General features: G+C 35.4%; 1 protein-coding gene across 1 annotated transcript in view; it reads right to left on the bottom strand.

The window, feature by feature from the left end:
- Window positions 1-11,810, bottom strand: part of LOC136027284 (NAD-dependent protein deacetylase Sirt6-like) — a 39,031-nt gene extending 27,221 nt beyond the window's left edge. The window contains exons 1-2 of the mRNA XM_065704375.1: window positions 11,668-11,810; window positions 1,613-1,740 (exon numbers count right to left, since the gene is read on the bottom strand). Of these exons, the coding sequence (XP_065560447.1) occupies window positions 1,613-1,740; window positions 11,668-11,733 (194 nt within the window). The 5' untranslated portion in view covers window positions 11,734-11,810. The remainder of the gene's footprint in view (window positions 1-1,612; window positions 1,741-11,667) is intronic.
- Between the last annotated feature and the right edge of the window lie 466 nt (window positions 11,811-12,276).

Raw genomic sequence — 12,276 nt, 5'->3', positions numbered from 1 at the left:
CCGACCGGATCTGGTGATGGGGGCGGGGAGTTGGAGGGGGAAACCTAAAACTTGGAAAACACTTAGAGTGGAGGGATCGGGATGAAACATGGTGGGAAAAATAAACACAAGTCCTAGATAGATGATTGACACAAACGGATCGGATCCGCTCTCTTTGGGGTAGTTGGGGGGGGGGGGGGTTAATTCTGAAAAATTAGAAAAAATGAGGTATTTTTAACTTACGAACGGGTGATTGGATCTCCATGAAATTTGATTTTTAGAAGGATATCGTGTCTCAAAAATCTTATTTTAAATCCTGACCGGATCTGGTGACATTGGGGGAAGTTTGGGGTGGGGAGACCTAAAATGATGGGAAACGCTTAGATTGGAGGGATTGGGATGAAACTTGGTTGGAAAAATAAGCAGAAGTCTTGCATACGTAATTTACATAATTGGAACGGATCCGCTCAATTGCGGGGGGGGGGGGGTAATTCTGAAAAATAAGAAAAATGACGTATTTTTAACTTACGAAGGAGTGATCGGATCTTCATGAAACTTCATATTTAGAAGGACCTCGTAACTCCGATATCTTATTTTAAATCTCAACCGGATCAAGCGTAATTGGGGGGGGGGGGCAGTTGGGGGGACCGGAAATCTTAGAAAATACTTAAAGCGGCGAGATCAGGATGAAACTGGATGGGAAGAATAGAAACCTGTCTAAGATACGTGACTGACATAACTGGACGGATCTGCTCTCTTTGGTGGACTTGGGGGGGGGGGGGTAATTTTGAAAATTGAGGTATTTGTAACTTACGAAAGGGTGACCAGATCTTAATGAAATTTGATATTTAGAAGGATCTTGTGCTTTAAAGTTCTAATTTCAATTCCGACCAGATCCTGTGACATTCGGGGGAGTTGGAGGGGGGAACCGGAATTCTTGGAAAACATGAAAATTGGAGTATTTATATCTTACGAATAGATGATCGGATCGTAATGAAATTTGATTTTTAGAAGGAATTCATGTCTCAGAGCTCTTATTTCAAATCCTGACCAGATCTTTTTGACATTGTGGGGATTTGGAGGGGGAAATCTTGGAAAAACACTTGGAGTGTAGGAATCGGGATGAAGCTTGGTAGATAGAATAAATAAATGTCCTTGATACGTGATTGACAGAATCGTACTGGATTCGCTCTCTTTGGGGGAGTTGGGGGGAGGGGTTCAGTGATTCGGCGAGTTCGGTGCTTCTGGACGTGCTAGGGCGATGAAAATTGGTAGGCGTGTCAGGGAGCTGCACAATTTGACTTGATAAAGTCGTTTTCCCAGACTCGACCATCTGGGGGGCAAAAGGGAGAGGAAAAATTAGAAAAAATTAGGTATTTATAACTTACGAGTGGGTGATCGGATCTTAATGAATTTTGATATTTAGAAGGACTTTGTGACTCAGAGCTCTTATTTTAAATCTTGACCGGCATTAAGCCTCTTATTTTCCTTTTTAAATCAATCTATTGATTCATAGAATTTTGTTAGAGCTCATACCATATGATCTCTTGGCTCTTAGCTCTTCTCGCCTCGTCACAAGTGCCATATGAGCTCTTAGCTCTTGTTCTTTCTTCTTTTAGCTAGATATTCTTACCTAAAGTCAGGTATTCCAGCTGAAGTGCTGATTCCAGCTCCTGTGTGCACAACAATATGAGTTGCCTCTTCAATCCATTTTGCAAGTTTTATACACTTCGCTCTTATTTGATCATCGGAATCAAATTTCTAAAAACATTGCAATATAAAAAAAAACTGTTAGCAAACCAGGTTATAATATAACTTTAAATATTTTTTTATTTGTAGTTAAGTAACTACATTGTTTTTAAACAGCACTAGATAGAAGATTTGTAAGTGTAAAGAAAGAAAAGAAAGAAGAAAGAGACATAGAGAGGAATAGAAAGAGATAGAAATGGGTAGAAACAGGGCAGTTGAGTCAGAGCCTCTGAAAAGAAGGAAAATGAATCAAAGGGCGTAAGTCCAAATCAATTATAGATAGAAAGAGAGAGGTATGAATGGAAAGGAAAAGGGAAAGAGAAAGAAAAAGGAAAAAGAAGAGTTATGAACAGAAAATTACACTATGATGTGCCACAATCTGTTTCTTTACTTAAACAGGTATCCACATATTTTCATTTCAATTCAAATTCACCTTCCTTCAGAACTCTATAACCACTGGCTTTAAAGAACAAGAGCTAAAAGCTCGTATGGCACTTGTGACGAGGTCGGAAAAGCCAAGACCTCATATGGTATGAGCTCTGGCAAAATTCTAAGAATCAATAGATTGCTTTAAAAGGAAAATCAGAAGCTTAATACCGGTCGGGATTTAAAATAAGAGCTCTGAGTCACGAGGTCCTTCTAAATACCAAAATTCATTAAGATCCGATCCCCCACTCGTAAATTAAAAATACCTCAATTTTTCCTCTCCCTTCAGCCCCCTAGATGGTCGAATCGGGAAAACGACTATATCAAGTCAATTTGTGCAGCTCCCTGACACATCTACAAATGTTCATCGTCCTGGCGCGTCCAGAAGCACCAAACTCGCCAAAGCACAAAACCCCACCCTCTAGCTCCCCCAAAGACAGCGGATCCAGTCCGGTTACGTCAATCAGGTATCTACAAAATTTATAAGCCTTTTCCAAGATTTCCAGTTCCCCCCTCCAACTCTCTCCAATATCAACAGATCTGGTCGGGATTTGAAATAAGAGCTCTGAGACATGAGTTCTTTCTAAATATCAAATTTCATTAACACCCGGTCACCCGTTCTTAAGTTAAAATACCTTAATTTTTCTAATTTTTCCAAATTAAAAGCCCCAGCTCCCCTAAAGAGAACAGATTCGTTCCAATTATTTCAATCACATATCTAAAACTTGTGCTTATTCTTCCCATCAAGTTTCACCCCGATCTCACCATGCTAAGCGTTTTCCAAGACTTCTAGTTTCCAAGATTTCCGATTTCCCCCTCCAGATCCCCCCCAATGTCACCAGATCTGGTCGGGATTTAAAATGAGAGTTTTAAAGCACAAGCTACTTCTAAAGATGAAATTTCATTATGATCTGATCACCCGTTCGTAAGTTACAAATACTTCATTTTTTCTAATTTTTCCGAATTACTCCCCCCCCCAACTCCAACAAAGAGAGCGGATCCGGTCCGGTTATTTCCGTCAAATATCTTGGACTTGTGCTTATTCTTCCCACCAAATTTCATCCTGATCTCTCTGCTTTAAGCGTTTTCCAAGATTTCCCCCCCCAATGACACTGGATCCGGTCGGGATTTAAAATAAGAGATCTGAGTTACGAGGTCCTTCTAAATATGAAATTTCATGAAGATCCGATCACTCCTTCGTAAGTTAAGAATACCTCATTTTTTTCTAATTTTTTAGAATTACCCCCCCCCCCCAACACCCCCAAAGAGAGCGATTCCGTTCCGGTTATGTCAATCACGTATCTAGACCTTCTGCTTATTTTTCCCACCAAGTTTCATCCCGATTCCTCCACTCTAATTTTCTTCCAAGATTTTAGCCCCCCCCCTACTCCCCGCAATGCCACCGGATCCAGTCGGGATTTAAGATAAGAGATCTGAAACTCGATATCCTTCCAAACATCAAATTTCATTAAGAGCCAATAACTGCTTTGTAAGTTAAAAATACCCCATTTTTTCTATTTTTCATAATTAACCCTCCCTCCCCAACTCCCCCAAAGAGAGCGGATCTGTCCCGACTAAGTCAATCACGTATCTAGGACTTGTGATTATTTTTACCACCAAGTTTCATCCCGGTCCCTCCACTCTAAGCGTTTTCCAAGATTTTAGCCCCCCCCCCAACTCCCCGCAATGTCAACGGATCCGGTCGGGGTTTAAAATAAGAGCTCTCAGACACGATATCCTCCCAAACATCAAAGTTCATTAAGATCCAACCACCCGTTTGTAAGTTAAAAATACCTCATTTTTCTGATTTTTCCAATTTAACTGTCCCCCCACTCCCCACCAGATAGTCGAATCGGGGAAATGACAATTTCTAATTTAATCTGGTCCGGTTCCTGATATGCCTGCCAAATTTCATCGTCCTGGCTTACCTGGAAGTGCTTAAAGTAGCAAAACCAGGAAAGACAGACTGACAGAATTCGCGATTGCCATATGTCACTTGGTAGATACCAAGTGTCAAGAAAAATGTTACATGGGAGATATCTGTTGCTAGATAAGTTTCTTTACAAATTAGTTTCTTTTTTTCTTCCTTAAATTACCAACTGTTGGCCATGATTTTGATCTTTATCAGATTACAGGTACTGCTGCAATCTTGATATTCATAGCCACTGCTATGTCTCTCACTATAATCTGATGGTTATTCAGCAGTATTTGGTGAACTTTAATGATGTTTTAATCAGTGGTTGTGGTTTTTGAAAATCTCCAATTTTCATCATTCCTGAATCGGATACAGCCTCATTAGAATTCAGGTGCTGAAGATTTCAGTGATAAATGACACTATAGAGTAGTGATCAAAGCAAGCATTCCTTTAAGAAATTCTAGAGGCATTTTCCTCTCAAGCTAAGAAATGCTTCATGTCTCAAAGAAAATGGAACAGAATTTTCTTTTTTTAAGCATTAGCATTTTTAAAATATATAATAGGAAATGGGGAGAGAAGGAGATTATTATTATTATCATGATTATTGTCAGAACAATTTTAGATGCTTGAGGGCCACATTATTGAACTTGTCTATTAGCATGGTAACCAGTGGAACCTGTAAGTTACCTTAACAAACTTCTTTTTTGAACTTATGTATATTACTTGTTTATCTTGACATTTATATAAGGCACATTGGTCCATACCTCCATTTCTACCTCAAGACAACTCCCCTAGATAATCACCCCACACAAGGTAGATATGGCCTATACTTTTATTTTTTTTGTATGCCAAGACAAGATGAAACATTACGTGTACTGTGTTTTTGTAGGATACTCTGCCTTGTACTGGTAAAACAACATAAATGGTTGATTGGGCACAAAAAACAAGCATAAAACAAACATTATTACACAAGACTTGACAGTGCAGTTGTAAGAGCACTTGCCTGTGGCAATGGTAACTTGGTTTGAATCTTAGACAAGACACATTCTTTTTAAAAAGAGATAAGCTTACAGGAAACATACTTTATGACAATGATGGAACAAAGGAAATTGAAAGAATGCAGAATCACTAGCCTCAAAACTAAAGATTTTCAGTAACGGTTTTGGTTTATTTTTCTTTCATTTTAGGCTTATATTTTTCTTCATTTGTTTATATGTTTGTGTTTATCTGTGTTGGGTCTAGATATGCTCTACTTCTATGCTGATTAGACCTGGAACTCAAAACAAAATTTGAAATCAAAGTGGTTCCAACAGGAAACTGTGATAGCATAGTAGTTAGAAGTACGAAGTGTATAAATACAACTTCATGACAATAAATTTAGATAACTAAAAAAAAAAAAAAAAAAAAAAAAAAAAAAAAAAAATAAAAAAAAAAAAAAAAATACATATATATATATATATATTTTTTATGTGTATTATTTCTTTTACTATTATTTCTAAACATATTAATCATTACTGTTATAATTGGGCCCAAAAAGATTTTAGACAATGATGAAAAGTTAGAAAATTAGTTAAAAACTAACTAAGTATGAAAAATTAGCTCATACTTATAGAAAAATTAGCTTCAGTGCGGGAGAGAGAGAGAGAGAGAGAGAGAGAGAGAGAGAGAGAGAGAGAGAGAGAGAGAGAGAGAAAGACAGATAGAGAGAGACAGAGAGAGAGAGAAAGAGAGAGAGAGAGAGAGAGAGAGAGGGAGAGAGAGAGAGAGAGAGAGAGAGAAAAGAGGATGCATTAGTGATACCTATGCAAAAAACGGGACTTTCCCTTTTGTTCTAGGTGGGGGCTGTAACTTTCCTATTTAGAATTTTCAATAATGGTGATCCAATGGCCAGGGCTGGGTTGACTAGGTATGGGCCCAATTAGAAATTCCTTTGCAGGGCCCTTCTCCATATTAAAAATTTTCGTAAAATTTAAATTCAACATATATATATATATATATATATATATATATATATATATATATATATATATATATATATATACTATATTATATACTATATGTTATATTATTTATATACTATATAAAAACACAATATACACATGTATATACAGTACCAAGAGAACTGTGGATTTATCACCAGTCCTGGGATGGCTACATGGCATGTTTTGATACATTGATTCTCATTGTCACTTGTCCTGTATCCAAGGCTGCTGCCCTGGTGAAGCCATGGGGTGATTTACATCATCCTTGACTTTTCACATGTTCATGTAACCTAACGCATAGTTGTTTGTATCTTGCAATACTTACACTATATGTTATACACTATGTTATATTATTATACACTATATGTTATATATATATTATACACTATATGTTATATTATTTATATACTATATAAAAACACAATATACACATGTATATACAGTACCAAGAGAACTGTGGATTTATCACCAGTCCTGGGATGGCTACATGGCATGTTTTGATACATTGATTCTCATTGTCACTTGTCCTGTATCCAAGGCTGCTGCCCTGGTGAAGACATGGGGTGATTTACATCATCCTTGACTTTTCACATGTTCATGTAACCTAACGCATAGTTGTTTGTATCTTGCAATACTTCTTCCAAAAGCTCCATTAGAACACAAGAGATCCCATGTTTTAAAGGATGGGCAATGTGTTCTTAGGTAAAAGAGCTTCACTGGGGTCTAAAAAGCACCTTTTGCCATATGAAGGTGGTTCAAAATCACATTCAGGGGGTCTGTGATGGATTTGGGACTAGATTGATTTTGTGATAAGTTATATTGAAGCTGAAAACATCATTACTTTTGATGGTTCAATCATCACTTATGGTGAATGAAGCTAAAGCAAAACATAAGCTCAAGTTTTGCATTTGCTAGTAGACCTCTGAAGTAAAGAGTCATTAGACATTAAGTGACATCCTATAACAAGCCAAACCAATTCATTAGGAAACTGTGGAAGTGACAATGCAATTTGAAAAAGCAAACATCAACATCCAAATAAATCACCTTTGTTGGCTACTTTTTCTGAGGAAAAATAGAGGACACCACAGTGAATACATACAGCATTGTAGGATCCCAATGACTTGAAATTTACACTTATGTCGCTTGCAGCATCTTTGCATGGTTGTACTGGGTTTCACACCACAATTTGTTGGTGTCAAAGATTGCAATGGTTTTATTATTCTAATGTAATATTTCTTTCTTCTTCCCTTTAATTTTAGACTTTTTCTGATCCTTGCTTTCATTTTTCTTCTAACAGTACAATTCTTGGTTCTTCACTTTCATTTTTGACATGTTCTGATCCTTGCTTTTGTATGTCTAAAGCAATGTTTATCATTAATAATAGTATTTGCAAGTATTTTAAATGTATTTTTTTCTTCATTCTTGTTTTTGTTGTTACTTCAAATATTTTTTTAAATGCCCTTTGCCTTAGCTGCTTGAATGGGTCTTTTTGCATTTGATGGTATAGGTTGCTTATTTTTACCCCCTATGAGTTTACATTTCTCAGGTTGTCTTGATCTTGTCTCATTTGATGGCCCAGTTTGTTTATTTTGAGTAATTTTTAATATACATTTCTATCCTCTAGGTACTATGAAATTACTGAAAATGCTTTTTGTAAATACTCACTATATTTGGTATTTTTTAACCAGCTATGTTTCTTGTGTATTTTTACATGCATTGAAGATATTTAAAAACAATAAAACCACCCTTGAGGCGAAAATGATGTATTTGTGCTTTTGAAATTTGCTCAAAAGTATGATGTTATTCACATGTTTTTTTTTCCAAAATGGAGGCTCTCAACATTTTTTCCCAAACTTGTAACTGGTCTAGATTGTTTTTTTGGGGGCCAGAAAATCCAAACAACCTGATTCCCCCCCTCCCACCATAAGGAAACATTTTCAAGAAAAAAATTAAACACATATAAATGCATGAATCAATAAATAAATAATAACTGTTTCTCATTTACAAAATATAGAACCATTTATTGAATATAGATTTACATTGCTGAATATGAATACATGAATTTATGCATTTCAAAGATTTGTTTCAAAAAATTCTTCTAGAATTGTCTGAAAATCTAATATCCTTGTGTCTTCACTTTCAATTGCATTATGGCTGAACTATTTAAGGTATTCCTGATTCAATATTGATATCAGATAGTTTTTATTAGTTTCAGCATAGAAAAATGATCTCTCTCCAGGAGAAACACTTACAGGAATTATTAACAACATTTATTTGAAAAAATAGTGTTAATTTTGATAGCAGCATAGGGCCCAACTGTCCTTTATCTGGTCCTGACAATAGCATACATTTTGTTTTACTATGTCATTCTTAAGGGGTTTCAGGCTCTTTTTAAAAATCCCTGTAAATTGATTTTCAAAATACCATTTAGTATTAAGACCAATGAAAATATTAATTATCATTTCTGAATCAGCTACAAATGGCACTTTTTTTTACTAGTCTTGTAAAAATATATCTTTTAAATGTTGGTTACTATAGGCTATTGTGAGCCCTTTTAAGGCCTCAAATGGATATAGCACCAGAAGCAATTACTGAATTTGCAAAGAGCATAAAAATAGGCACCAAATGATGTATCCACCTTTTTTTACTGAAAATGAAGAACATATATATACAGTGAATACTTCCATCAGCAACAGTTACAATGAATCAAAAATAAAAGTAAAGAACAGACAAACATACAGTTCAAAGATAAGCAGCAGCAAGAATTAAAACTACTCAAGAACAAAAGTGAAGATAAAACAAATATGCAGCTAAAAGATATGCCTCAGGAAGAACAAGGGAATACATAGTTAAAGGATAAGCTGCAAAGAGGAATACCAGCATTTGCAAGAAAGCAAGCATCAGAACATGTAAAAAAAATGAAGTGAAAAAAGGTATTATGCAATTAGATAAGAAAACCCTTCAAAGTTTGAAGTGTTCCCAATGGAACCCTCCATTTTCCAAAGTATTTAAACAAAGCTGACTCATTTTGAGTTTGTTAATTACAATGGGAATCAATATATACAAGCCTACCACCTGCTGAGCGGTGGGACCTAGCTATGAAATTGGTTACATAGTTCTTTTTTCTAAACCAGCATAATGACATTTCTGGCCAGTTAAAAAGGTAAAGGTTTTGAACTCCCTTTTGAAAAATTTGGATTGCATTTCATGCTACAAGAAAGATTGCAGGTGTGTGTTAATTTCTTTATTTTTTTTCCAAGGGTAGTTGTATCAAACCAATGCTACTAGGAGATAAGAGGAGGGCTCATTAGAACAGGAACTGAAAGTTCTATTGTTCTTTCTAAGTGACAAAAAATAATGGAGTACAAGCCCCCTTTGTTTTCCAAAGATTGTATAATCAAAATTTTGAAATAGCCATAGTCAAATGGTTCAGTAACCATGCCTTTGGGGATGACATGACCCACCATGCTCCACAGGGAAAAGACAGTAAGTTATGAAAATTTGCCCATTGTTTATATTTGATATTTGTTATTGGGAAGTATAAAGATATTTTCAAGTGGAATTGATGAGCACTTTACTGAAAGCAAGAAAATGGAATAAAGGTTGTTCTTCTGCTGCTAGAAAAAAACAGCCACTTGTAACACTGTTTTTCAAGAAGATCTTGGTATGCATGCAATAAACTGAATGTGTAAATTTGCCTTTTTGCTTTTATATAATATTTGTTTTCAGTGACACACTAGTCAATTTTACAACAGTATAAGTTGAGGGGGTTGCTACTTTTGTTCATTCACAGAGCTCTAGTTTGCTTTTGATCTATACTTATGTGCAGATTATCTGATATGCCAATTGAATTTCTTCCTTCTTTTATCCATAACAGCACTATAATAGGGTTATAATGGCATTTGCTAATTTTAGGCTGGTTTCAACTAGTGATAATGCTGGTTTGGGCTACACATTCTGCTGAAAACCTGGCAACCATGGCTTGGAATACAATGCCTGGTTGGGGGCTAATAATCCAATGCCCCTATTTTATAAAACCATTAGATGTCCATAGAATGAAAATGAACAGAAAATTAGGGGTAATAGACTATTCAGGTACCTAAGAAGCAATCTTATCTCTATAGTCAGAATTAATTCCTGAATCCAAATTTGATATTTCATTGACATTGGAAATGAACTTTACCTCACCTCTATATATATATATATATATATATATATATATATATATATATATATAAATATATATATATATTTTTACTTCACCCCCCCCCCCTAATGTGCAAATATATGCCCTGGATTGGTATATTAGGTAAACTAACTCTTTTTGGAAATATCACTTTTCTTTGGCATTCTGAAAAAAACAGAGATGGGTTTTGGACTGCCCCTATTTTACTACAGCATAACACAATGTGAGCATAGACCCAATTACCTCTCACTAGAGCCAGCCCAGTGGGAGTAATTTGCCATCATATGGTATCTATTTGAACAAGCAATTGAAAAACAAAGTATATTTCAAATTTGTGATTTTATAGAATAAATATCAAGCAATAAAGTTTTAATTCTCAGAATCAGATGACAATTAGCTTTCTGTTATTAACTTATTGGGAAGGGGGTAAAGTTTATTTCTGACAAAAATGAATGTTGAATTTGGATTCAGGATGCAATTTTCACTATAGAGATAAGTTTGGTAAAATCCTAGTTTAGCTACTTTTTACTATCTCAGAAAGGAATTAGGTTTAAAAAATAATTTTTTCAGAGATGGGTCTATAGACTGAAGTATATCCAGGGAAGGTACTTTGAAGCATCTATCTCTACTCTTTCTCTCTGTAGAGGGCAGTGACCTTTGATGACCTTTAAAAAACCCTTGTGTTATGAAAGTTAAACCTTGAAAATCAGACCATCTGCTTAAATGAAGCCCAAGAATACTTTCAGCATCACAGCTTTATGTAATCCCAATTTATGAATTTTCAAAGATATGCAAATACATTTCTTATATTTAAAAAATTCACTGGTAAGCCCTTTGGCTTAAATTTCTACTAAAAAAAAAACAGAAATTGAATTTTCAGAACTAAAACAAGAGAAAAAGAAACTGTTAACCAAAAATTAAGGTAAAATAATGTTCTATCAAAATTTCAATAAGTATATACATGTCAAATAGGCATATTTCTAAGACTTAGATGTCAGAAGAGAGTTAATATGGAAGCTTGGCAATACCTTTCCAGAGTATATTTTTGGCCTTGGATTCACTAGGCTATTGATAATTTAATTTTCCAAACTTATCCCTTTTTCAAGATAGCAAAAGTACCTAAACTAGAATTTTACAGTATATTTATTTCTCAGTTAGACCTACCTGATTGGGCTAGTCTGTTAATATAAACATTACCCAAAATAAGCAATCTATAAATGTCTCTCTTAGTTCTAGCATGTATCCTTCTGAAAAGTTGGTATTCTTGACTTTTACCTAAACTAGAAAGCAATCATCTTTCTTAATAAGCAAAAACCTGCTAAATAGCCTAGGAATTTTACCAAAGAATTTGCTGGTAAGTAGGCTAGGTGTACAATACAAATGGGTTAACAAGGTTATTAATTCCGCAAAATCAACTAGCCTAAAGTTACCTCTGGAAGTCCTAGTTTTCCTTTTTCTTCATAGGGAGAGAGGCCCTCAGCATAGTTAAAGGACATTTTAGAGGAAAATTATCTTCTTCTTCTTTTTTATTTGACGGAAATCTTAGAGGTTCGCCAGACCCTGCATTTTTTTTCTTTCTTCGTTTGATTGACGTCGGGCAATTACAGGCGTGTTTTAACACTTACCTTAAATTACCTTAAACCCCACTTACCAGCTATAGGATGACCCTGTGTTCACTGGTCAGTGAATATTTTGTGCTGCCTGATAGATGAGTCACAAATAATCGTCAGGGCTTGCTCCACTATACCTTGTCAACTGATGATTCAAATTACTCAATTTTGGCAGAAGAGACTGTTTCCTGGTATAAAGAGTTCGATAGATTCACCACCCAAGTAGAAAAGAATTTACTACGTAGTCTTGAGTTGGCTCGCTTTTTGAAATTTTTTCATCATGCCCTCTTGTCTTTGAAGAGACATCTGGTTGAAAGACATTTGGGATAAGTTCTTTATGGTTGAGCAGCTAGAATGCCATAATCACATCCCTTCTCTTTCGTCGATAAGCCAGTAAGAATAAATTTAGTTTTTCAATCCAGGAAGGGT

This window comes from Artemia franciscana, chromosome 5 (assembly GCF_032884065.1).
Source record: "Artemia franciscana chromosome 5, ASM3288406v1, whole genome shotgun sequence".
Classification (NCBI taxonomy): domain Eukaryota; kingdom Metazoa; phylum Arthropoda; class Branchiopoda; order Anostraca; family Artemiidae; genus Artemia; species Artemia franciscana.
The sequence above is the reverse complement of the archived record's forward strand: the minus strand, read 5'-3'. Positions and strand labels throughout refer to the sequence as shown.